The sequence below is a fragment of the Schistocerca gregaria genome, chromosome X (genome assembly GCF_023897955.1).
Source record: "Schistocerca gregaria isolate iqSchGreg1 chromosome X, iqSchGreg1.2, whole genome shotgun sequence".
Classification (NCBI taxonomy): domain Eukaryota; kingdom Metazoa; phylum Arthropoda; class Insecta; order Orthoptera; family Acrididae; genus Schistocerca; species Schistocerca gregaria.
This window is the reverse complement of record NC_064931.1, coordinates 435,837,812-435,865,351: the sequence shown is the minus strand read 5'-3', so window position 1 is coordinate 435,865,351 and position 27,540 is coordinate 435,837,812. Positions and strand designations below refer to the sequence as shown.

The 27,540-nt window shown below is 44.8% G+C and overlaps 1 protein-coding gene across 1 annotated transcript in view; it reads left to right on the top strand.

Moving 5' to 3' along the window:
* The window catches only part of LOC126298123 (beta-galactosidase-like), a 263,518-nt gene that overhangs the window by 98,914 nt on the left and 137,064 nt on the right, over positions 1-27,540 (top strand). The window contains exon 2 of the mRNA XM_049989441.1: positions 12,424-12,620. Within this exon, the coding sequence (XP_049845398.1) occupies positions 12,424-12,620 (197 nt within the window). The remainder of the gene's footprint in view (positions 1-12,423; positions 12,621-27,540) is intronic.

Genomic DNA, 27,540 nt, shown 5'->3' with positions numbered 1-27,540 from the left:
GAATAAAAATTGTGGAGGAAGGGTAAGGGATGAATACAGTAAGCAACCTGAAATGGATTCAGTTCATAGTAGCCATTCGGAAACAAAAAGACTTTCGCAAGAGAGAATAGCGTGGAGAGCCGCATCAAACCAGTCTTCTGACCATTATTGCAATGTCAAAGTCTTCAAACACATTAGACTGTTACGTGGCGCATGGGAAATATTTATGCCTATAACATCATTTTTTATTTGTAGGAATGATTTTAATTGATCTCTTACGAAGCAAAAGTTTGACGCTTCGTCTAGAGAAAGCTCTAACTTTTCAAGTTTTATTTTGTTCATCGTGCAACCCCTTAATATGGTTTTATTGAACAAAGTAGTTAGTTAACGTAATTTAGGCTAAACGGAGTAATGGAAACGGGTGCCTCTCCACCCTAAATATGAAAAAATTAAAAGTCTAATAAAAATTTCATTTATTATTTATCTCAAAATTTACTGTACATCCATAACGATGAAAACTGTGATTGTAAACAGAAACAAGCGTTTGCCACGTACTCAGCGCCGCCTGGCGGTAAGTTGACGTGATACAATGTATCTAATTTTTGTGTGTGACTGAAATAGCAATGGTAAGCCAGGAAACCACATTCTAGTCGCTGTAGCATGTCTCTTATCAATGATGAAATATATCATATTTTCATATCGTCTGATACCAGTTTTATGTTGTATTTTTGTAGCCTTTGAAAATGACGGAAAGTCGAACCGCGTAAGGGTGATAAAAAATAAAAGTGTGGTCAAGACATAAATACAATCTGTTTTCACATAAAAAATTCGGAGGCATTACTTTCCAGCTCGCCCTCTTACTATCAGTCAGATCATTATTACTAAAGTACTAACTTTAACAAATCGGTTTATGACACTATTCCGTCATATTACCGAAGTTAATCGTTGTCGGGCTTGGCTAGCACTGAGATGGGTGACCGACGGGGTCCGCTGAGCGCTGGTGGCAGGCGGGTTGCACTCAGCCATTGTGACGTCAATTGAGGAGCTACTATATTAAGAAGTAGCGGCTCCGCTCACGAAAAATGACGACCGACACAGTGGTTTGCTGACCACATGCCCCTCCATATCCACATCCAATGACGCCTATCAGCTGAGGAAAATACGACGGTCGGTAGGTACCGTTGAGCCTTAGGAAGCCTTTTCAGACTGAGTTTTATAATATAACACAACTACGTACAATGTGAACCAAATATGACTAGAAAATCACATTTTCTTACAAAAAATCATTATTATTCGATAAAATCACGTGTTTAGGCCCTGAATCGTATTGCGATTTTATAATATGAACAAAATATGACCAAAAAATCACATTTTCTTTTAAAAATCATTATTCTTCGATAGATCTCCTGTTTATGCCCTGACTAGTATTGCGATACTCGGATAAAGCCTGAAGAATATACTGCTTCTACTTCTTGTTTCTTAAGAAATAACTATGTTATGGAGAAACAACTCTTCATCTTCATGCCACTGAGAAGAAGCTACCGTAAACAAATTATTCCTCAAGTCATATCCATTAAAAATAGTCCTATCTGACTAGAAACAAATGATCGGATCCCATTATACGTAATTTCTTGGATGTCATTGGTTCTGTCTTGAACCCTTTAAATATTTTAGTCTGATGATTCTAACAATTAAATGCATTGAGCAGTTTCGTTATTGAACAATGGAACCTATGTTTCTACAGTCCATCTGTTCCTACGAAACTGCCTCGGGCATGGATGTGTGTGATGTCCTTAGGTTAGTTAGGTTTAAGTAGTTCTAGGGGACTGATGACCTTAGAAGTTAAGTCCCGTAGTGCTCAGAGCCATTTGAACCATTTTTGTTCCTACAAAAATGCTTCTGAGAATGAATCCACATACGTAGTACCTGCAAGTTAAATGCCAGATGTTTTTTTTTCCAAAATGTTTTCTAGAAGTTCTCGTAATCGATGCAGTTGCGTCAAAGACTGATGTCTTAAAGCCTGAAGAACCCATTCATTTTGAGTTCCATAGACAGCTGTTGACTGATCTTTTCCTGTCCCAGATCGCAATGCAGGCATTCCAAGAATTTACTCAGTACTACAATTTGAGAAACCTACAGGAAGCTTGCTACATTTTCTTATCCTTAGTTGGCTTATGATTTCGGTTGAAAGCCAACTGTTACATGAAGGGCTTATTTCAATAGTGGTACAAGTCCATTACCCCCACTTTTCTGCCTATAATGCTTCTGAAATTAATGATCCAAACAGACAGAAAGAAAGGTTCATCTCTAGCAAGAATGCTTGAATATTTCTGGTATCTCAACTGCAGATTTTTCAGCGCTCATTTAACTTTTGGACTCTATATCTGAAAATGAACAAAAATGGACTTGTACCACTATTGAAATAAGCCCTTAACATGTTACAATCAGACCTAAGAGTGCATAGTAATTGTTAATGACATGAAAACATTCCCTTTTGTTTAAAATTTTACCTACGAATGAACAACAGCGCAATGTGACTACTACTAATGAAATATTAGGAATAAGCACAGTTTTATAGCACCGCACAATATGTTAACGGGCCTTTAAAATGAATGAAATGAAACCAACTCACAACGAAGACTTTCGATAGCTCTAATACAACTTATAAGTATAGAAGTGTCTCTTTTCGTAGAAAAGAAGCGTCCAATGCAGATGTGACTTGACCTTGAATTGCTTAATACCTAACGTCAAGAAGCACGGATCACAAAATGCTAAATCTCGATATATTCGGGACTAAACACTTGCCTTGATGTTCTTTGCAACTCAAACTTATCTTGTTTGCTGAAAGTTGCGTGTAAAGAAGAAATACTTTGTCTACTAAAGGCAAATTATAGTACTATATGTTCTGTTAAAGGCAGGTCATTTGGAATAAGCTGAGCACAAACTGGCTGCTAACGTGAAAAAAGGCTAAACGAGCTCATGTGTAAAGTCGCAAGGTTGAGAGATGACTTCTGGAGGAAAATTAGTCATGGGAACTTTAGATTAATTTCGATTATTATTCACTAAATTGCCATGAACGTTCACGAATAGTAGATGCAAATGTCATCCAAGGGACCACGTTTATATACAATACTACACATTCACAAGCCGGCCGTTGTAGCCGAGCGGTTCTAGGCGCTTCAGGCCGGAACCGCGCTGCTGCGACGGTCGCAGGTTCGAATCCTGCCTCGGGCATGGATGTGTGTGATGTCCTTAGGTTAGTTAGGCTAAGTCTAGGGGACTAATGACCTCAGATGTTAAGTCCCATAGTGCTTAGAGCCATTTGAACCACATTCACAAAAACAGAAAATTCATCCCATATGCTTTCAGGTTACTGTAATACTATTTAGTGAGTAAGAAAGTAAAATGAAAAGCGACTGATAATCGCATATGACTCATGCCAAAAAATAGATATTAATCGTCATTAAATCTGGCAAATATGCGAACCGACAAAGTGCTAACCTCGCTCGGATGAAAATACGTCTGCAAACCTGAAAATAATGTCATATAGAATTGCGCCAATGCAAAGCCCGCAAGCAGCTCTGTCACCATAGATCCTGAACGCTCCAGCTTACAACGAAAACTCCCCATCGCATCCCCACCAAATTTAATGGTAAGATGGCTCAGTAGACAGCCCGTCAAAAACTGAACACGGATCAAGTTTGAAAACAGGAAGAAGATGTACTGAACTGATCAAAAAGAAGCAAAACAGAAACAGTGAACGGTCCAAGATGTGCAGCATCGAGCGAATTGGAAGAGCCATGGCGTCGTGTTTATGTGGTTGCGGTGTTGGATGGCAAAGCGGCAGATCCCTTTTTTCACAACGTTATGAACTGTCCGTCCGGTCACTGGCGTGTCTGTTCTCTTTCTGTAGTCTTCGCAATTGACGTCATTTACACTGGTTATGGAATATGAGTCATGTGGTAAGAATATATTACCGCCACAAGTAAATGTGATGAATAGTGAAAACAGGAGAGATCCCGCATAGACCTCCATAGAAATGAAAACAACAAATATAAGGATGTGAACTATGTTACAACACAGGAATTAAAGAGTCAAAACCTCCAAAACGGAATGCAAGAGTAGTAACATGTGGTACTTGTGTAGAACAAACAGGAGGTACATACGTCTGGAGGCTCATCGCTTTGTAATCACGAGATCCTAGTGTCGATTACCGGTGAAAACACACAAGATTTCGGAAGTAGCTTTCATTATATGTCTCTTCCTGACGCCTCGCTGTTGCAGATGGACGCTACACCACGACACAGACACAATTTGAATACAGCGTACAGACCCGTCAGTGACCGGTCGGACAGTTCATAATTTTGTAAAAAATGGGGCACGAGAGAGATTTGAACACGGATATTCCCGTTTTGAAGTCCATCACCGTGACCACATAAACGTGATACAGTGACCCTGCCAATTCGCTCGATGTTGCACAGTTTGATTTTGGACCGTTCACTGTTTCTATTTTGTTTCCTTTTTTTACGGTGCAGTACTCCTTTTTCTGTTTTCATGCGTGATCTGTGTTCAGTTTTTGACAGGCCATCTTACCACTAGAACTGCACTTCTCAATAATAAACGAGACAAAAAGCCTGAAATCGGAAAAAGTCAGCAAGTAGAACTGTGTTTACTGCTCCAGGCAGCGACCACGGGAAGAGACAAAGAAGAAAAAGTGTGTTCACATGGCTGTCTTAGAACTTGAATCTCAGCGCCAAGCATCCTAATTGGCTGATAAGGCTCGGTGCTCAAAGAACTTCTTGCAGATATGCTTCTTGCTATACCACCAAAGACACGACATCCCTAGCCCCAACTCCCCGTTTCAGACAGGACTCCTGTGGTCTTGCTTTCGAAGTGTCAGTCCTCGGCGCTCCTTCTTCTTGATCGGCGTTGCTATTTATTTCCTCTCAGCTTGTTGTGGTTGCCATTACTGTTTTGGTTTTTGTTCCTATGCTGCGTCAGAGTTCACCATATACTGCTATTCAAGTTAGCATTAATGTGTGCTTTCAGATTATATATGTCAGTATTATTATCGAAATAATTCTGTTCATCTTATGCCTTGCCGCCAGAGGAGTTGTTGCCCCTAGGTGTGGATGGAGTCGTTTTGGGACCGTGCACATTCTTCGTAAAACTCCCTTGCTCTGACTCGAATGCAGTCTGTAGCAATGGAACTTTAGCTAGGTCATGGAGACTTCTCTTGCAGACGAGAGCATTATAGTCTCTGAACCATGCGAGTGACGTTTCTAATTCGCAACTTTCATGTGAATCTTTTCTCACGGAGTTTCTATCGGGAACTGTCATAGAATTCCTGTTGACCGTAATATCTTCGATATCGTGACCTAGAACTTCGATAGTAATTGTGATCATGTGAACTGCTTCCCGCCACTGACCTTTCTTTCATCTGAAACAGCAGCGAGCTTACAAGTGATTACTACTTCACGTCTTCTTCCCTTTTTTACTTGTAGCAATGAAACTACCTCAAAATCTAGTACTTGTCAATCAATACTACTTGAACCTGATATCATCAGTTTGGCATGATGGTCTGAGAAAAAATGATACAACCTTTGCAATAGTTAGTTTAACGTCCGAAATATGAGCAAAATTAGGCAGCATTGAATTAATAATGGATTTTTATTTCCCTTTATTTTCGAGTATATTTATGATATTTTAAAAGAAAATCAACAACATTTCTTTTCAGATGGAAGTTTGTTTTCAGTGTTTTCATGCGACTAATATACGAGCGAAAATATGAAGATACCGTACTTTCTAATATTGTTATATGCATGCCCATTATCTGATTACCACTGTGAGGTGCATGGCAGAGGGTACTTTCCATAGTACCAATTATTAGGGCTTCTCCCTATTCCATTCATGTACGGAGAGCACGAAGAATGACTGTTTAAACGCCACTCATGATGAAACTTCCTGGCAGATTAAAACTGTGTGCCCGACCGAGACTCGAACTCGGGACCTTTGCCTTTCGCAGGCAAGTGCTCTACCAACTGAGCTACCGAAGCACGACTCACGACCGGTACTCACAGCTTTACTTCTGCCAGTATCCGTCTCCTACCTTCCAAACTTTACAGAAGCTCTTCTGCGAAACATGCAGAACTAGCACACCTGAAAGAAAGGATACTGTGGAGACATGGCTTAGCCACAGCCTGGGGGATGTTTCCAGAATGCCTCTCATGATCCTCTCTGCCTGCCCCGTCTGCCTCACATGATCCCTACTGGAGCGATATGTGTGGTATTGTAGTATATATTGTAGGAATATGTCATTTAAAGTTGGTTCTTGAAACTTTGTGTGTAGGCTTTCTCGGATGAATTTGACATTGACTTTTGCCTTGGGTTATTTGACTTGGGTTAATTGACGTTTATTTGACAATTTTTTTCGGGTGTTTCGCCCGCACGAGTGGCTGACGTTGTTAAAGCTTTGCCCTCCATTGCTGGTGTTGGACTGGGATGGAGCTCGTGTGGGCTTTCCCCTAGCCATCCCCATTGTGGTTTCTTCCTTGCTACCTGCAACGGTCATTCGCTGCAGCATGGGAATCCACGATCCGTTTAGTTTGAGGTTTTCCACTTTATTATTGAAGATGTTGTCATGTTTATGGATTTCTATGACTACCATGAATAAGCGAGTGTGGTAGCTCTTCTCCACAGTTAGAACTTCGGTGTCGGTGAGTATTATTATATGGTCGTTGTCGCACAGCACGTGCTCTGGCATGGCACAGGTCTCCACCTGTCTGGACCTGTAGCACCGTTTATGTTTGGTAATACTGGCGTTGATGGATCGTCCAGTCATCTCAACATAGACTTTTCTACATGTACACGTTATGTGGTACATTCCTGACATTGCAGGTGGATCCTTTTCGCCCTTTGCTGATCTGAGACACTCTTTGATCTTGTTTGGTTTGTAAATAGTCTTTATGCTACGTTTGCGTCATATTTGGCCGATTCTGTGTGCTACCCTGGGAATGTATAGCAGTAAGCCCATACTTGTCTTTTCATTTTCTGCATTTTACTTCGCCTAGTTTTAGATTTCATGTCATTTCTTATGCACCTGTTGGAATGCTGATTGCTCATCGGAACCTTTTCCAGGTGTTGCACCTTGCATCCAAGGTGCAGCGGCTGACATATTCGTCTTGTGCTCTTTATGAGAATAGTAATCATCACTCTTTTCTGGGTTGGATGATGATTTCACACTTTCTGCATACATCGATCTGTGGGTCAGTTTTAGATATATGCTGTGTTCTAGCTTCACACCATTTCTCGTAACCAGCACTTGTAGAAAGGGTGACTGTAGACCCTTTTCACTTCCACTGTAAATTTTATGTTGGCGTGGAGATTGTTCAGATGTCTTAGCATGTCACTGAACCATTCCTCAACATGGCTTCACACAGTGAAGGTGTGCACTAGGTGGAGTGCCCATGGCTATAACTTCCAGGTGTTCGTAGCATTCGCCCCACATGAAATAACTCAAGGCAAGACATGCATAAAAGAGCATAGTGATGTCATGCAGGAAAATGGAACCGACATGGTCCAGATAATCATTCAGTGGTACAATGGTAAACAAAAAACAACGTCAGAGCTGACCAGGATGTCGCTTGGTCCAAGTTTTCGTTCCTTTAGCTTCTCAACGATCTCTCCTGAGTCAGATTTTCCCAAGTGCTGAATCAGAGAGGCCAAGTGCTTGATCAGTTTATATATCAAGGAGCCAGGGTCACTTATAATCATTTTCTTAGTGGGATATCATCTTCATTGATTTTTGGTATTCCTTACAGCCGAGGTGCTAAGATATCTCTTTTGCATCTCTATATCCATCAGGGGAGAAGGTGCTTGATTACAGCCTGCCACCAGAAATTTAGGTTGAAGCTATGACAAGTGTTTAGCGAGTTAAATGTCAGTTATATATCAGTTAATGTCAGAAAGACAGGAGCACTTAAGATTGGTCTTAGTGATACATCAACTTTGTGGATTTTTATTCTTCTATACAACTGAGGTAGTAAAGCTTTTATATCTCACAGGTTCCTCTGCACATCTGCCGAAAGAGAAGATATTCGACTTAAGTCCACCATAAGCAATGGAGCGTGGAGCTTTGACAATATTAGCCACTCATTTGAGCAAAACATCAGACAAATTTCCAAACAAACACTGGTTGAAAAATCTGAGACAAAAGTCAACAGGCAGTATATCAAAAGTGGCCACAAAAGCCTCAACAGTTTTTCTGAGACAGTTTATTTCTATCACAAGTGTCGGCCAGTTCAATTTCTTCAACATCTCTGCAACATTGTCCCATGGGTCAATCAAACCTGTGACCATTCACGCTGTCGTTCTCTATATATCTCCAGTATCCCTAATCAGTCCTGTGTGGTACGGGTCCCACGTGTTAGAGCAATATTCTAGGATGTGTCGTATGAATGATTTCTGTGCCATCTCTTTTGTAGACTTATAGCATTTCTCTAGTATTCTAACAATGATCTCAAGTCTTCCACCTGCTTTACCTATGGGTGATCCTACGATACATTTCGTATCCCTGCAAACTGTTACAAGTAGGTATTTCTACTAATTGACTAATTCCAACTATGACTTGTTGATATTGTATTCATAGGAGACTAAGGTTTTTCATTTTTTGAAGTGGACAGTTTTACATTCATTGATATTTAAAGCAATTTACCACTCATTACATTACTTCGAAATCTTATCAAGTTCTCACTGAATACTTGAGCAGCTATTAACAGACACTATCACATTATAGATAACTGCATCATCTGTAAAATGTCTGTAGTTACTAGTAATACAGTGCAAGGTCGTTAACAGACTCCAAGCCACAACAAAAAGAAAGTGCCACGAAGGAATTAACCAAATGGGTCAGAAATCGGTTATGTGATAAACATCCACAGAGCAACAAACAAATTTCAGAAAAAATTGGATTATTTATTCAAGAGAAAGAGCTTCACAAATTGAGGCCCTTATGCAAGCAGTTATTTTGCTTCATATTGATTGATAAATATTTGTGTGTCCTCCTGAGTGTTGTTTCGCCAAATCCCGTCCAATTGGCGCTTTAGATCGTCAAAAGCCAGAGAAGTTTGGAGGAGCCTGCCCATAGTACTCCAAACGTTCTCGATTGCGGAGAACTCCAGCGACCTAGTTGGCCACGTTATGATTTGACAAGCATGAAGGCAAGCAGTAGAAACTCTCGCCGGGTATGGAAAGGCATTATCATGCTGAAATGTAAGGCTAGGACGGATTGCTATAAAGGGAAATACAATGGGCGAAGAATATCGCCGACATCCCGCTGGACCATAAGCGTGCCATGGATGACAACCAAAGGGGTCCTGCTATGAAAACAAATGACAACCCAGGCCATCACTCCTGGTTGTCAGGCCACATGGCGGGCGGCATTCAGACTGGTATCCCACCACTGCCCGGGGTGTCTACAGACATGTCTTCGACCTGAAATCTTATTAACTGCAGTAGAATTGACTTCAGTAATGAGACCCGCTTCGAACTGAGCTTCTATGACCAGCGAAGACGTTTATAAAAGACGCCCCAGATGGCGATGGGATACCAATCTGACTGTCACCCACCATATGGCTTGATAACCAGGAGTGATTGTCTGGAGTGCCACTGCTTTTCATACCAGAGTCCCTTTGGTTGTCATCCACGGCACCCCTTATAGTACAACGGTATATCGACGATATTCTACGCCCCATGTTGTTGTCCTTCATGGCAAGCCATCCAACGCTTACATTTCGGCAAGATAATTCCGCCAACACATAGTGAGAGTTTCTACTGCTTGTCTTCGTGCTTGCCAGACCCTACTTTGGCCAGCGTAATTGAGAACTTTTGGAGCATTATGGGCAGGATCCTCCAACCAGCTCGTGTTTTTTACGATTTAATGCGACAATTGGACAGAATTTGGCACGATATCCGTCAAGAGGACACACCATAACTCTGTCAATCAATATCAAGCCGAATAACTGCTTGAATAAGGTCCAGAGGTGGGTTAACGCTTTATTAACTTGCTCAATTTCTGAATCTCTTTCTCTTGAATAAACCATAAATTTCTTCTGAAATTGTTACCGTTTGTTTGCCTGTACATTTGCATTTAATCTATCGATTTCCGTAGCATTAGGATACTTCTTTCGTGGTGCGTCTTCTTTTTTAGAGCGTATACAATATGAACAACAAGAATACCAACGCACTTCCGTGAGGAATACTGAAGTTGCTTCTACATCTGACGATGATTCTTCATCCAGTGTAACTTGTCACGTTCTCCTTATCATGAAATTCTCAATCCAGTCACAAATTTCGTTTGATACCCCATGCGATCGTACTTTCAATTGTAAGCGTAGAAGTGGTACTGAGCCAAATGGTTTTTTGGACTTCGAGAAATACTGAATCTACCTGGCTGCCTTGATTCATGGCTTTCAGGATGTTATGTAAGAAAAGTTCGAGCAGGGTTTCACGTAATCGATGTTTTTTGTAATCTGTGGTGGTTGGAAGGGGGGCTATTCCGTGTGAGATACCTCCTTATGTATGAACTCATAACACATGGATGTCAAAGATATTGGACGACACTTTTGTTGATCACTTCTGCTACCCTTCATGTAGGGAGACTTATGCTTTCTTCCAGCTACTGAGCACGGTTTTTTATGCAGGGGATCTACGATAGATTGTAGTTAAAAGAGGGGCTAATCAGCTGTAAGTTCTGTATAGAATCTCATAAGGATTCCATTGGGTCCTACAGCTTTGTCCAATTTTAGCGATTTCAGCTGTTCTTGACCAGTACTGACACTGATATATCACTCATCTTTGCAGCTGTGCGAGAACTGATTCGGGAAAATACCCCTGGAATTTCATTTGTAAAGTAATGTTTTAAAGCGAGTTCAGGGCTTCTGGTTTTGTTTTGCATCCCTCAGTTTCAGTCCCTGTCTCGTCCATGAGCGTCTGGATACTAACTTTGATACCCCTGACAACCTTCAGATATGACCAGAATTTCTATGCTTTTTATGATAGATTCTTCGAAAATTTTCTATTACAGTAGTCAACGAAGGATTCACACATTGCTCTCTTGACAACCAAATGTATGTCATTCAGCACTTCCCTACCTATAACTCTATGTTTTGTTTTACACCCATTATGCAGTACTCTGTGCTTCTTTAAAAGCTACTTTACAGTTATTGTAAACCATGGAGGATCCCTTCCATTGTGATCTGTTCTATTACGTACATGTCTATTAGGTGTATAGTCAACTATTCTTCTTAACCTTAACCACAGTTCTTGTACATGTTCCTCTCAGAGCTAAGTGTTTAGATTTCCTTACTGAGATACGACACTATTGCCTCTTTATCTGTTTTACTAACAATGTAAATCTTTCCACTTGTTTTAGTCGTCCTATGTACTTCGGTAATTATTGTTGCTGCAACTGGCTCATGGTCACTGACACGAGTTCCTACGTGGAATTCCTCAAAGACGTCAGGTCACTATTAGATCCAATGTACAGCATTCCCATAATGAGCGGAGTTCCGAACAATATGTTCTAGGCAGTTCTCAGAGATCGCATTTAGTAATGTTTAACGCAGGACAACTTGTCACACCTACCACTTTCAAGAGTATAATTTTCAAAATCGACTGTTGGATGATTAACGCCTCCTTCAGTGAGGACAGTATGATTGTGAAACTTACGTACTAATGAACTTAGGTTTTCTCTGAAGTCGACGAAAACGAAAGACGACTCAGATGGTCCGAGTTGGGTTGTAAAAAGGATCTGCTCTCTATTTGTCTTCTCCCTACTTGGATTCGAGGTCACTGACTCATCACGTTGCAGACCATTTCCTACTGTGAAATAAGAACGCATTCATTTAAGGAGATCGAAGTAAACAACCTGCGTACATTAGGTGATGATTAGATTCGTCACATGGAAATTATATTTTATAAAATTGGTGGTTCCCTTTTATGTTGGAGTTCCTGATACTAAGGGCCCAGAGACACTCATCCTCTTATCCTACTAACAATGATCCTGGATTTCACACATCTCATTTTTACATGTGATGGAACCTAACTGGGGATTATAACAAGAAAAAATATCGAACACTTAAAAAGGGCCACGTAAGAGTCAGCCTGATGAACATATTCGCTGCTTTTAGATGATTTGCTCTGACACATAATTCTTACTATCAAAGAAGGATAAAAAATTGATCACTAGAGCACATTAAGCCAGCGTATCTCTGTCACGGACATAGCCACCAGAAACCAATAACCAGTCAGTAATACATTGTGGGTGCTTGCAGTTTCTCTTAACAGTCTCCGTTGTTTTTTTGTTGTGAGTGTATGACCACGAGAGTACTGTCAACGTTCCTCCTCAGAACTTTCATGGTTTAATCTTTATTTTTTTTGTTTCAGGTGAGGCCACAAGATGCAGAGGAGACAACGGTTGCACCCAGATCGTTTACCGTGGATTACGAGAACAACACTTTTCTTCTGGATGGAGAACCCTTCCGCTACGTAGCTGGCTCCTTACACTACTTTCGTCTGCCTCACCCTCTATGGCGAGATCGACTAAGAAAGTTGCGAGCTGCTGGTCTCAACGTAGTTTCAACGTAAGTTTTCTTAACCTGCTTCTCGTGAGCTGTTATTTCTTTCGACGGCAATGTAAGATGACCACTTACGTCCATAAGACTGTGCTCCTAAGAATCAAGTTCCGACTGAGAAGTGTAAAGTATGCTGATTACTCTGTGTTATTTCATATGGTTGCGCTCGGCAGTACAGAGTGAACAATGTGTAAAACAGAACTAAGGTACTGCTATTAAGCTAGACAGGAAATGAACATGTAGAATTGTCTGTTCGACGGGGTGACACTGCCTCATCGGCCGCAAAGACGCCATGCAGTCAGCACATGGGGGCTGGATGATTGACTAATTTCGCATAATATATATATATATATATATATATATATATATATATATATATATATATATATATATATATATACTCCTGGAAATGGAAAAAAGAACACATTGACACCGGTGTGTCAGACCCACCATACTTGCTCCGGACACTGCGAGAGGGCTGTACAAGCAATGATCACACGTACGGCACAGCGGACACACCAGGAACCGCGGTGTTGGCCGTCGAATGGCGCTAGCTGCGCAGCATTTGTGCACCGCCGCCGTCAGTGTCAGCCAGTTTACCGTGACATACGGAGCTCCATCGCAGTCTTTAACACTGGTAGCATGCCGCGACAGCGAGGACGTGAACCGTATGTGCAGTTGATGGACTTTGAGCGAGGGCGTATAGTGGGCATGCGGGAGGCCGGGTGGACGTACCGCCGAATTGCTCAACACGTGGGGCGTGAGATCTCCATAGTACATCGATGTTGTCGCCAGTGGTCGGCGGAAGGTGCACGTGCCCGTCGACCTGGGACCGGACCGCAGCGACGCACGGATGCACGCCAAGACCGTAGGATCCTACGCAGTGCCGTAGGGGACCGCACCGCCACTTCCCAGCAAATTAGGGACACTGTTGCTCCTGGGGTATCGGTGAGGACCATTCGCAACCGTCTCCATGAAGCTGGGCTACGGTCCCGCACACCGTTAGGCCGTCTTCCGCTCACGCCCCAACATCGTGCAGGCCGCCTCCAGTGGTGTCGCGACAGGCGTGAATTGAGGGACGAATGGAGACGTGTCGTCTTCAGCGATGACAGTCGCTTCTGCCTTGGTGCCAATGATGGTCGTATGCGTGTTTGGCGCCGTGCAGGTGAGCGCCACAATCAGGACTGCATACGACCGAGGCACACAGGGCCAACACCCGGCATCATGGTGTGGGGAGCGATCTCCTACACTGGCCGTACACCTCTGGTGATCGTCGAGGAGACACTGAATAGTGCACGGTACATCCAAACCGTCATCGAACCCATCGTTCTACCATTCCTAGACCGGCAAGGGAACTTGCTGTTCCAACAGGACAATGCACGTCCGCATGTATCCCGTGCCACCCAACGTGCTCTAGAAGGTGTAAGTCAACTACCCTGGCCAGCAAGATCTCCGGATCTGTCCCCCATTGAGCATGTTTGGGACTGGATGAAGCGTCGTCTCACGCAGTCTGCACGTCCAGCACGAACGCTGGTCCAACTGACGCGCCAGGTGGAAATGGCATGGCAAGCCGTTCCACAGGACTACATCCAGCATCTCTATGATCGTCTCCATGGGAGAATAGCAGCCTGCATTGCTGCGAAAGGTGGATATACTCTGTACTAGTGCCGACATTGTGCATGCTCTGTTGCCTGTGTCTATGTGCCTGTGGTTCTGTCAGTGTGATCATGTGATGTATCTGACCCCAGGAATGTGTCAATAAAGTTTCCCCTTCCTGGGACAATGAATTCACGGTGTTCTTATTTCAATTTCCAGGAGTATATATATATACATGGGTACGTCTGATAACGCTGACTTGCTGATGCTTTATACTAGAATAGTGTGCCTTCATATAGTTTCGCTTACCACAAGCAACGTCATGAAAAATAAAATTTGGAAGTGGTGAAGCTCGAACAGACCATATTATGTCTACTTTAACAAAAAATACGCAAGGAAGAGATTCAATATACCCATGGACATCCTTAAATTCTTAGACGAGAAATTAATAACCGCTTTTGTTTTTCCACAGCTGGAAAAATTAGCAACTGGATCATTATGTCTATGGCCTTTCGGTGTCTCTTTCTAGACTGATACCTTCTATTACACGGAGTTTCTTCCAGCTTACAACGCTTAACATAAGAACCTGTTTGTGAAGCCACACACTCAAGGGATGGCGATAAAACTTCAGAAATACTTACATTAAAGAAAATTAAGCTCTTGAGGATAAAAATTAATCCACAAACGTCAGTAATTAAGGAGTGAGAGAATTTTCATATGAGTTTTACGTGTGGTGTAAGAGTGCCCGAGAGATGATGACTAGACAATGGTGATACACAGACATACAGGTAGTTTACCAAGATTTTTTTTGAGACGATACTTAGTTTCATTAGAAAACTACTAATTATCACTAATATCACGATTTCTGTTAAAACTAAGTTTTTGCAAGAACTAGAACACTTTCACGTGCAGTGTTGAGTGGATTTTGCCGTTAAAAAGACGCCATGCTTGGCATCTTGATGTCCCAGAATGGTCCTTATAGAACTGCTACAAAATTAACAGTTAATTTGTTCATAAAATGTAGCACCACTGTTGTCACCTGTAGCTCTCCCTTGCTGACTTTTGGGTCTCCTGTAAAGTCAACACGCGTTTCCACTATAGGTACAGTAACAATCGGGCCCCATGGACCAGCTGTTTAGACGCCACGTTGTAGTAATATACCTGACTGCTGAAGCCTCAGATCTGTAGGGTATACTACCAGTTTTCAAAGAGACAACTGTTTCAGCAGCTTGTTGCTCGTTCGTCGCGACAACTGGATTAACAATAAGTATTAAGATGACAACAGCCAAAGGCCTTGCCGCAGTGGTAACGCCGGTTACCGTCAGATCACAGATGTTAAGCGTTGTCGAAGTGGGCTAGCACTTGGATGGGTGACCAGCCGGTCTGCCGAATGCTGTTGGCACGTGGTATGCACTGAGCCCTTACGAGGCAAACTGAGGAGCTACTTGATTGAAAAATAGCGGCTCCAGTTTCGTAAACTGACATACGGCAGGGAGAGCGATGTGCTGACCACATGCCCCTCCCTATCTGCATCCAGTGACGCCTGTGAGCTGACGATGAGACGGCGGCCAGTCGGCACCGTTGGGCATTCATGGCCTGTTCGGTCGGAGTTTCGTTTAGTTTTATTAAGATGGCAACTCGAAAGTACGATCCCAACCGAAGTTTGGACTCATCTACCATGCCGCTCAAGTAGCTAATGCTACAAAATAGACTGCTGTTTTAGTATCATCTGTCTCTCGCTCGTCTTCATTAACCGTATGTGATTTTCTCCTGCTGACCGTGTAGTGACTGCTGCTCCTGTAACATGTGCAAACTGAACAGTTTAATCATACTTTGCAACTCGTTTAAATGTTGTCAGAGCAATTAATTAAGAGAGATTCTTATATCTGTATCTGAGGATTTTATCCAGTATATCTGCTTCTTTAAAATTGTCTCTTATTTATGTAACTTTGAAATCTCCCCACTTGTCCTTAATGTCTGTTAGCAGCTTGACCATAATCGCAGTGCTTAAGCTAGAAGCCAAAGTTAATTATGCCTGCAAGACGAGAGGAAGCTGATACCTGTGTCTCGAACTGAAGAGAAAGCTGTAAGAACGGTGTCCATTTTAGCAACGTCAGATAGCACCAGAAGAGGCTATTACGTTTTCTAGATAGCAAAATATCGCTTTTTTGTGAGAAAACAATTAGCAATGAGAAGGAGGAGGATCTTTGCTCTATCATGCTGTTAATAAACAATCTATCTGTTCGTATCTGCCTGGGGATTCACACTACAGCTCAGGTATGAAGTTGAGGGAAAAACTGAAAAGTGGTAATATCAATTTACTATATGCAGCATGTAAAGAATGTAACATAGGATATGCACCACACTCACAACATAGTTCGACTGAGAGACCTCAAGCTGACCAAATCCTAACTGAGTAAATTAAGGTGGACAATTACAACAAAACTTTCCATGTTCAGGATAGGTATCAAATATAAGGGGAAAAATAAAAGGTATAATGATGGAAATTCCTGACTGGACTACAAATATTGAAAGAAGTGAAGGTAACAACTCGCCACAGAGTTGAGGCGTCGAGCAGTTGACAGGCACGCAAACAACACTGGGAACTTCGTTAAACTTTAAAATGAACACCTTCTTCAGAGATAACTGAAACATAAAAAAACCATGTGTACATGCACCGCCACATGGCTACACCGCAGCTGGAATGGTATGTGCGAAGTGGAAGTCGGGGGGGGGGGGGGGGGAGGGGAGGGAAGTTGAGGTAGGTGGAGTTGGTGAGAGAAGAAAGGAGGAAGGAAGACAGAGAAGGGATGGAGAGGAGGATGGCTGCAAGGGAGAGGCAGCAAGGGCACACTTTAGGAAAGTGGCTCTGATATGATAAAATCGCCCTGGCGCAGGCAGGAGGAGTTATGTCTGGCGCTCAATGAAGAAGGGGATTGGGTTAAGAGTGGGGAGGAGGGAGGGGGGGGGGGGGGAAGGGAAAATGGAACTTTGTGGTAAAGACTATGGGACCAAACTGCTCAGGTCACCGCTCCCTAGGCTTATGCACTACTTAATCTAACTCAAACTAACTTACGCTAATGACAACACACTCGCCCATGCCCAAGGGGCGAAGGGGTATGAGTAGAACAGAAGAAGAGGCCAGCTGTGGAAAGAGAAGACAGTGAGTGAAGAATGAGTGAAGTGGGGACATGGGAGCAAGCGAAAGGATATGGGTCAGGGGCTAGCAGGGATCACTGGAGGAGCACTGTGGGGTCAAAAGATGTGTTGTAAGGACCAATCCCATTTACTTAATTCATAGAAGATATTGTTAACCAGGAGGATTAACATACCAAGGGCTGTGCAGCAATCATGGAGCTCGAGAATGTCATGCTCATAAGCATATTGCGCTATTGTGTGATCATCTGCTATCTTCCTCACAGTTTGACAGCAGCCACTCATTTGAGTGGACAGATGGTTGATGATCATGCACACATAATAGATTGTGCAAATGCTAAGTCAGAGCAGGTATATGACTGCATGGCGCTACAACTCTTTATTGAAATACTTTAATGTAATGAATCTTCGGGCAATGTGTGATCTGAAACGATTCCTTTGGCCCACTCTTTGTATTATGGTAGATTACACAGCCTAGTAATATTTCCTTGAGCTAGGAGTAATAAACTGGCAGTGCATTGCATTGTATGAAGTGCTTTGATGAAAGTGATAAACTATAAATAACTTCACTGGCAGGCCGGCCGCAGTGGTCTAGGCGCTTCAGTCCGGAACCGCGCGACTGCTACGGTTGCAGGTTCGAATCCTGCCTCAGGCATGGATGTGTGTGATGTCCTTAGGTTAGTTAGGTTTAAGTAGTTCTAAGTTCTAGGGGACTGATGACCTCAGATGTTAAGTCCCATAGTGCTTAGAGCCATTTGAACCATTTTTGAACATCACTGGCAAAGGCTTGTAGTTTTAATACAATTGTTTCAATCCCCAGAGAGTTATAATCTACTGTGTCATGAACCAATTTACACACTGACGATATAGGAGTGCGTCAGTTTGCTACAGGTTCACCTAACATCTCATAGAAAAGTTCATGTTTAGTTCTTAGAATGAAATACTAATTGCTCATAAAAGAGAAAACTATCAAATGTTCATCAGTGTTTGAATGAACTCAAAATTTACTGTTACTGTAAGCTATTCCAAATCTGAAAGTAGTGGCATTATCACCAGTTGTAACACTATACACTGATCAGCCAGAAGATTATGACTACCTTCCTAACAGACGATATGTCCACCTTTGGCATTGATAACAGCGGCAACGCGTCAAGGCATGGAAGCAATGAGACCTTGCTAGGATACTGGAGGGAGTTGGCACCAAATCTGTACACAGAAGTCACCTGATTCCCGTAAATTCTGGGGAGGGGGACGATGAGCTCTGATACCATATTCAATCACATCCCAGCTGTGTTCGGTTGGGGTTCAGATATCGTGAGCTGGGAGAGCCAGCACATTACCTGGAACTAGCCAATGTGTTCCTTGAACCACTCCAACAGACTCTTGATCTTATGACATGGTGAATTAACTTGTTGAAAAATGCCAATGTCATTGGGAAAGATGATTGTCATGTCCGTGGTCTGCAACTGTGGGGTGTCCATGGTCTGCATCCAGTGTATGATACTCCTTGGCCATCGTGGTGGCTTGTCCAAGCTCTATTGTAGCTATGGATACGAACGTGAATGTTCCCTAGAACATAATGAAGCTGCCGCCAGCTTGTCTCCATCCCACAGTACAGGAGTCAATGAGCTGTTCCCCTGAAAGACGACGGATTCGTGCCCTTCCATCAGCACGATCAAGAAGGTATCTGGATTCATCAGACCTTGCAATAGTCTGCTAATGCACAAACGTCCAGTGCCGCTTGTCACCTGCCCATTTCTTCTGTAGTTGCCAATGTCATGGTGTTAACACTGGCACATACATGAGTCGTCTGATGTGGAGGCCCATCGTTGGGAGGGCTTGGTGCATTGTGTGTTCAGACAACGGAAGAAGAGGGCGACCATGGAAAGAGATTTATGTATCTCTCTCAGATTGCAATCTAGATGCCTCAAAGGCTGTTTGAACCCTCTATGTCATGTGCTAAGAGACCCATCTCTTGTACATACCATAATTATTTCATGAGTTAATATATAAGTGTGAGGACAGTACCGCTAGATGCGCGCTGATGTTCCAATTAAAATGACATGTAGAGCCCACATCTTCAATAAAAACTACAATCTATCATCATTAACCGTAGCAAAGAATTCGAGGGACCCATGACAGATTATTTTTAGAAGAGGGGCTAACTCAGCAGTAAATTTAGTATAGGATCTGATAGTGATTCCAATGGGCCCTGGAATTCTGTTCAATTGTAACGATTTCAGCTATTTCTCAACACCAGTGACACTAATACGGATTTCACTCATCTTCTCAGTTGTGCGACGATTAAACTGGGGCATTTCTCCTGCATTAGTATCAGTTCCTGTTTGATTCGCAAATAACTTGACACTGAATATGGTGCCCCTAACAGCCTTTACACATGAGCATGATTTTTGTGCGTTTTGTGAAAGATCATTTGACAATATTCTGCTACAGTAGTCACTGAAGGCTTCAAGCATTGTTCTCTTGACAGCCACACGCGTTTCATTCAGCATCTCTATCTATTGCCCTATGCTATGTTTTACACCTGTTATGCAATGGTCTCGTTTCTGAAGAAGTTTCTTTACAGTGACTATATACCATGGAGGGGCCCTTCCAGTATGGACTGTTGTACTACGTACATACCTATCCAGTGCATGGTCAACTGTTTTTTAAAGCTAAAGCCATAGTTCATCTATATACTCCTCTCCTGTGCCGAAAGTTTCAAGTTTCTCATTGAGGTATGAAACTAACGTTTTTTATCTAGTTTACTGAAAATATATGTCTTTCTACTTGTTCTGATTGTCCTTGTACTTTGGTAATCATTGTCGCCACAACCGCGTCATTGTCACTGGTTCCAGATTCTTTGTGGACATCCGCAAAAGAGGTCAGGTCTGTTTGTTGTCATTAGATATAATTTATTCCACATCCAGTGGTGTTCTGAACTATCATTTCTATGTTGTTTTCAGAGAAGGCATTCGAAAATGTTTCATAGGAAAATTGACAGGTGTTAGTTGTGGATGTGAAAAAACATCCAAATTGATTGGTGGATCACTAAAGCCTCCACCGATGATTATAGTGTGATTGGGGAAGTTACGTACAAGCAAACTGGAGTTTTCTCCAAAGCTTTCCGTTGCATCAGAAGGCGAGTCTGGCAGGCGATAGAAGGATCCAATTACCATTTTATGCCCAACCCTGATACTACTGAGTCTTACCAAAAGAATCTCACGAGCTGCTTCAGTTTCTATCTAGGTGGATTTTACTTTCTTGTCTGCTCCGATAAATGTACAACTTCATTTCCTGTTAGCCTAACCTTTCCATGAATACTTCAATTATTCCCAAAAATCTCACTGCTACTAATTTCAGTTTTCAACCGGCTTTCTGTAAGTAATTATGTGTGAGTTTCACTGCTTGTCAGGAGTACTTCAAACTCTGGCACTTCGTTGCAAATGCTTCAGCAATTAACTACTATGATTTTAATACACTCCTGGAAATTGAAATAAGAACACCGTGAATTCATTGTCCCAGGAAGGGGAAACTTTATTGACACATTCCTGGGGTCAGATACATCACATGATCACACTGACAGAACCACAGGCACATAGACACAGGCAACAGAGCATGCACAATGTCGGCACTAGTACAGTGTACATCCACCTTTCGCAGCAATGCAGGCTGCTATTCTCCCATGGAGACGATCGTAGAGATGCTGGATGTAGTCCTGTGGAATGGCTTGCCATGCCATTTCCACCTGGCACCTCAGTTGGACCAGCGTTCGTGCTGGACGTGCAGACTGCGTGAGACGACGCTTCATCCAGTCCCAAACATGCTCAATGGGGGACAGATCCGGAGATCTTGCTGGCCAGGGTAGTTGACTTACACCTTCTAGAGCACGTTGGGTGGCACGGGATACATGCGGACGTGCATTGTCCTGTTGGAACAGCAAGTTCCCTTGCCGGTCTAGGAATGGTAGAACGATGGGTTCGATGACGGTTTGGATGTACCGTGCACTATTCAGTGTCCCCTCGACGATCACCAGAGGCGTACGGCCAGTGTAGGAGATCGCTCCCCACACCACGATGCCGGGTGTTGGCCCTGTGTGCCTCGGTCGTATGCAGTCCTGATTGTGGCGCTCACCTGCACGGCGCCAAACACGCATACGACCATCATTGGCACCAAGGCAGAAGCGACTGTCATCGCTGAAGACGACACGTCTCCATTCGTCCCTCCATTCACGCCTGTCGCGACACCACTGGAGGCGGCCTGCACGATGTTGGGGCGTGAGCGGAAGACGGCCTAACGGTGTGCGGGACCGTAGCCCAGCTTCATGGAGACGGTTGCGAATGGTTTTGGACTTTACACTTATACTTCTGGGTCTGCTACAGCCAGCGGCGGATAGATATGAGGGCAAGCGGGTCGCCCCCCTCCCCCTCTCCCCATCGCCATGCGGTGTCACTTGCATTGCCACCCGCGCCGCCACCGCCAGTCAGCCCGCACGCTATTCATTCGTTTCTTTCATCAGTCGACTTGAATGAATCGAGTTATCGAGTAGTTGCACTTTCCTATGTAGCACGCGCGTCCACGTCATCGTATTTTATACGTTTTTGTCTGGCACATAGATAGCTAACACATACCTACGAAAAAAGTCGCTGCCATTCTAGTGATCTCAATAAGTTATTCTATCTTGCTTTTGTTCGAGAAAAGTCGCGAATATTCTACTGTTTTCTTGTACAGAGAACCTGCGATACATAGCGTTATAAATACGGACTATTCACCGAATAGGAAGCTACTTTACATTCAGAAGCAGAAATAGTAAGACTGAAGAATGAATAAGTAAAAAGTTCTAGTTGCAGTAAGTGCAAGTATGAATATTAGTCAAGAGTGAGAGTGATCAGTTGATTGTGAAGTATTAATAATAGTAATTCATAGTAATTTCTGTCCGCCCCCGGTAGCTAAGTGGCCAGTCTGCCTTCGGCAGGGCAACAGGGCGGACGCGTCCGTGTTGACTGCGTACGGAGCGCGAGCTCGCCTTGTTTACATTCTGACGGCCGTTGCTTAAGTGCCGGCTTACCTTGTACGATCCATGGCGAACCGTTATCGGAAATCAACACTCCGATTTACTTTCTGCAACGATTATGCCCGACCCAAAGCACTCGAGGTGGAGCGTTTTCTGCGAGAGGAAGTGAAGATCCCAGCGACCAATATTATCGGCATACATTTGTCAATCGTGAGCAGCACGGTCTATGTTAAAATAATTAACGACGGGGCGTGCGAACGCATACTACGTGAGACCAAACAGGGGCTCCGCTTCTGTCACGCTGATGGCAATGTGGGGGAGGTAACCGTCGACCACGCAGGCTTATGTATGCGAACGATACGCATTTTCGAATTGCCATTCGAACGCTGAAGAAGTCGTCACGACACTACGCCCATACGGCACAGTCCATGGCCACACTGCAGAGAAGTGGACACAGTTTCGGACTTATCCTGTCCTAAACGGGGTCCGACAGGTCACCATTGATCTCCGAAGCCACGTCCCGTCCTACTTACAGATCGGCGGATGCCGTGCAATAATTATGTTCGACGGCCAGCCTCGGACCTGTTCCGGGTGCGGCAAAGAAGGCCACCTTAGATCCGAATGCCTACAACGGCGTATTACGCAGCTTCCAGCTGCCGAAGAACCACCCATTTCGCAACCTACAGTGCTACCGGTGACATATGCCGGTGCTCTAGCGTCTCCCACCGCTTTGCAACGTCGCCCGGTCACCACAAACGACACCACCAACGAGCCCGACCAGACACCGACGGAGAGCGCCTCGGACGGCCCGCCGCCTCGGCCGGCCATCGACGCCGCTTCGACGACGCCGACGCAACCGGACGCTGACCCTGACCTCGGCAACACGATGGAGATCGACTCGCTCATCGTTCCTACAGCGGCCTTTCTGCCAGAGCGACGCGACTCCCTTCCGTCGTCGGACACGGAGGGTCGCACAAGGAAACAACGTTCTCCGAAACGTCGCAAATGAAGGCGTCGCACAGCTTCCGGCCAAGAGGAAACGTTACAAGTCGAGGAGGACACAACCGTCGACCAGCACGAGGCCTCAGAACCCGCTACTGCTGACGAAGACGTTATGAGCGAGGAGACATCGACGGGTGTGCCTGCGCCCCGTGCTGATGCTGAACTAAATCATGATCGTATCACAGGCGACACTACACCACGCACAATTACAGCACCTTCTGCAGACAAAATGGACGATACACCAGTTTCTGCTTCCACGGCGTGGCACGAGGAGGAGGTCGAGGGGCAGGACCCGTTACGGGACCCTGCGCCGTCACGGCCGCACCACTAATCATACTCTCCCCAGACTCCCCTGCGGGCCAGCGGGATAACGTTCCGCTGCGACGCCCACACCCTTGCGCGGACAGCGGAGTGGACCAGCCTCCAGCAGTCCGACACCAGGCCTACCGGATAGCAACCATCAACACCAACAACATCCGTTCCAGGGTGAAAATCCGCCTTATGCAAGAGATGTTCTGGAGTTCGGATATTGATTTCGCCCTTCTGCAGGAAGTTCACTTGACTAGTCTCCCGGATATCAATGGCTATACCGCCTCCGCCTTCGCGAGTGATTCTATGGGCCGCGGAGTGGCCATCTACGTCCGCCACGGGATTTCTGTGACAGACGTCGCCTTCCTTCCATCGGCTCGGGGCATGGCACTCACTGCCATGGGGACACGCATCATTAATGTATACGCTCCCTCAGGCACCGACCGACGGCACGAAAGAGCCCAGTTTTATTCCGAGGAAATAGCTCCCCTGCTTTTAGGGCGTTATGACCACTGCCTATTAGGAGGTGATTTAAACTGCGTTCTGCATCCCAAAGATCAGATTCCCCACTATACTACATGCCAGGAACTACGTATATTGGTGCGAGACTTCCTGCTCCATGAAACCTGGGAAGTTCAACACGGCGACCGTTCTGGCCATACCTTTCTTACCAGTCATTCCGCAAGCCGACTAGACAGGATATATATCTCACAAACTCTTAGATCTACGATACAGGGCGCCGAACGCTAGCCGCTGGTCTTTTCCGACCATTGCGCTTACATCTGTACGGTCCTCCTTCCGCCGCAATCAGTATGGCGCTGCCGTGCGCCATGGAAACTCAATACTTCACACTTGCATGACCTGGCGTGTCGCCAACAAGTGACTGAAACGTGGGCAGCCTGCGAACGACGCCTTCCTCGCTACCACTCGACATTGACATGGTGGTTGGACTGCGCCAAGCCGGCGATCCGGAGGACACTGATGAGATACGGGAAGGACATGGCCGACTGGCATCGAACCACTGTTGACTTCTATTATGTGATTCTCCGAGATCTGGACGCTCAACTGCCAACCCCGGACAACCAGTAGGAACGGCAAAGAACTAAGGCGAAAATAATTGCACTGGCACGCCGGAAACTGCAAGGGGTCATGATACGGACGCGACGCCACCATCACGCGGATTTAGAAATTCCATCCATGCATCATATAGTGTCCGACCAACGACGGCGTCATCGGCAGATCATTAGCACTCTGACCACGCCTCATGGCACGCAGGTGACCACTCAGAATGACATCGTCCACGCATTCGTCGAGCACTACCGTTGTACTTATAGTGAAGAAAACGCCGAAACTGCAGCAGACGACTCCATTTTGCATTACGTCACGCGCACCCTCCCCCACACGGAGGCGGATGCTCTGACAGTGGCGGTCACGCGAGACGAAGTCAACAACGCAATCGCCAAGGATGCTCTCAACAGATCGCCCGGCATTGACGGCTTACCGATTGAGTTTTACCGTACCTTTCGGGACCTCATGGCACCACGGTGGACGACCATGTATCAAGAACTGATGACATCTGACCGAGCAATCCCATCCGCCTTTTCTGAGGGCATCATCATACCAGTCCACAAACCAGCCCGTGGTTCGATGGTCACGAGTTACAGACCACTCACCATACTCAATGCCGATTATAAGATTTTCGCGCGCTTACTGGCAATGTGGCTCCGAACAATACTCCCTCATATCCTTTCGCCAGGGCAAACTACGCCTGGAGGACAGGTTAACATACAGACTGCCACAGGGGAATGCCGCGACTTAATTGCGATGGCGGCGGCCTGCAGACTCCGTGCAGCGGTCGTCGCTATAGACTTCGACAGCGCCTTCGATAAAGTGCGATATCGTTTCCTGTTTTCGGTGGCAGCCCGAATGGGCATCCCCCTTCCGTTTCTCGACGTCATCCGGCGTCTTTACGACAGTGCCAGTTCACGTGTCCAAGTAGATGGACGTTTAGCAGGACCGGTACCTATCTGCCGTTCGATACAGCAAGGGTGCCCCCTCTCTACCCTCCTGTATGCCATTGCCCTTGAGCCCATTATTGGGGGCTTGACGACCAAGCTCTCTGGCCTCACCCTACGTCAACACACTTTTCGCTGTCGGGCATATGCTGATGACCTCCTCCTCCTCATTCGCTCCGGCTCTGAGATTCGAGAAGTCCTCGAATTGATTACCTGTTATGGGACTACCACTGGCAGTGCCATGAATGTCGCCAAATCTTCTGCAATGCACATTGGACGAGGCCTCCAGGAGGGCGAAGTGGCACCCCTGCCGCTTGTGCGGACTTTCCGGTACCTTGGCATTACCTTTACCCCCACGGTCACACGCACAGCGGCAACGAATTTCCGTCGCCTGTTACACGTCATCCGCAACGAAGTCTGCCAGAACGTCTTGCGCCGCCAGGACACACTTCAACGGGTTGAGTTTCTTAATCTTTATGTGGCATCAAAATTGGTTCACATCGCACAAGTTCTCCCTCTGCCAACTGCAATTGGCCGCAACCTTCAGGCGGCATTTGGCTATTACCTCCATGTTTAAAGTCCGTTATGAGACACTTACCTTGCTCTCACGGGATGACGACGTCGGGCTCGTCAATGTTCGTATGCGAGCTGCAGCCTTGTACATGAGTACCATGAGAAAACAGTGGATGGGCCAGGGTACATCTCTAACACGCGGCTCGCTTGAGATCCTCCTACCTGCTTCCACCTCACCACCAGTGTCTGTTGGCCATATCGTGCCTCATTTGTCTCATGTTTCGACCTTTTTTGTCGACTACAGTTACATACATACCAGTCTCCCAGATACGCGCCCACCGAGGACTAAGGATTTTTACAGCCTGCTGCCGCGCTGTGTTCCCTGGAATGTGATGGAGACCAAACATCCCTCCATCCAGTGGCCCATAGTGTGGACTACCATCCACCAGCCCTTACTCCCTACGAACGTCCGGGCACTGTGGTATCACATAGTCAACAGATAAACTGCACAACATTGGCTTGTCAGAATCCCCTCTCTGTCTCCTTTGCCAGCAACTGGACACTGATGAACACCGTCTGACATGCGCATCATTGCAAGATGTGTGGCACTTCGTGCAGCCTGCTATCTTCGGGTGCCACCAGACACAATCGAACCTCGAATGTTTCTGTACCCGGAGGACAGACATATTCCCGCTGCCAAATATCATGCTATTGAGGTACCTTTGGTATCACAGGTACATGACTCGTGGGAGCTCTTCCAACATACCCATTCACAGCAACTGCCAATCGCTTGACAGTAGTCAGGGCGATTTCCAGCTGCTTACAAACGTGACCTATCTCATTCTGTGTTCGAGAACAGCATTCACAGTGGTGTTGCATTGTGGCTGGTGCAATGGTTTACAGGACAGAAAACAAATAACTTTAAACTAAGCTAGCTAACCTGTTGAGTTAAAAAGTTACTGATTTCCTACAAGACTGGAGCTAATATACAACACGAGAGTTTCTATGAAGACAATAGAAAAGCCTATGGTAAAAATTACTACTTGCCTAAAACTTTTTTAGGTTAATTATAGTCGCTAATGGCTATTTCTCATGGTGAAAAAATTATCTTCGCTGATGACAGCAATATTATAGTCACTGGGAAAACAAGAGAACTCCTCACAGAAAAAGCAAATGAAACTCTCGAGGAAGCTTACGATTGGTCAGTAAGCAATAAAGTGACATTGTACATAATGAAAACTAATGTCATGAATTTCAGTTTGAAGAGGGAAAATGACAATGTTAAATTAAATATAGATGGCACCTCTATAAACTGTGTGACAAT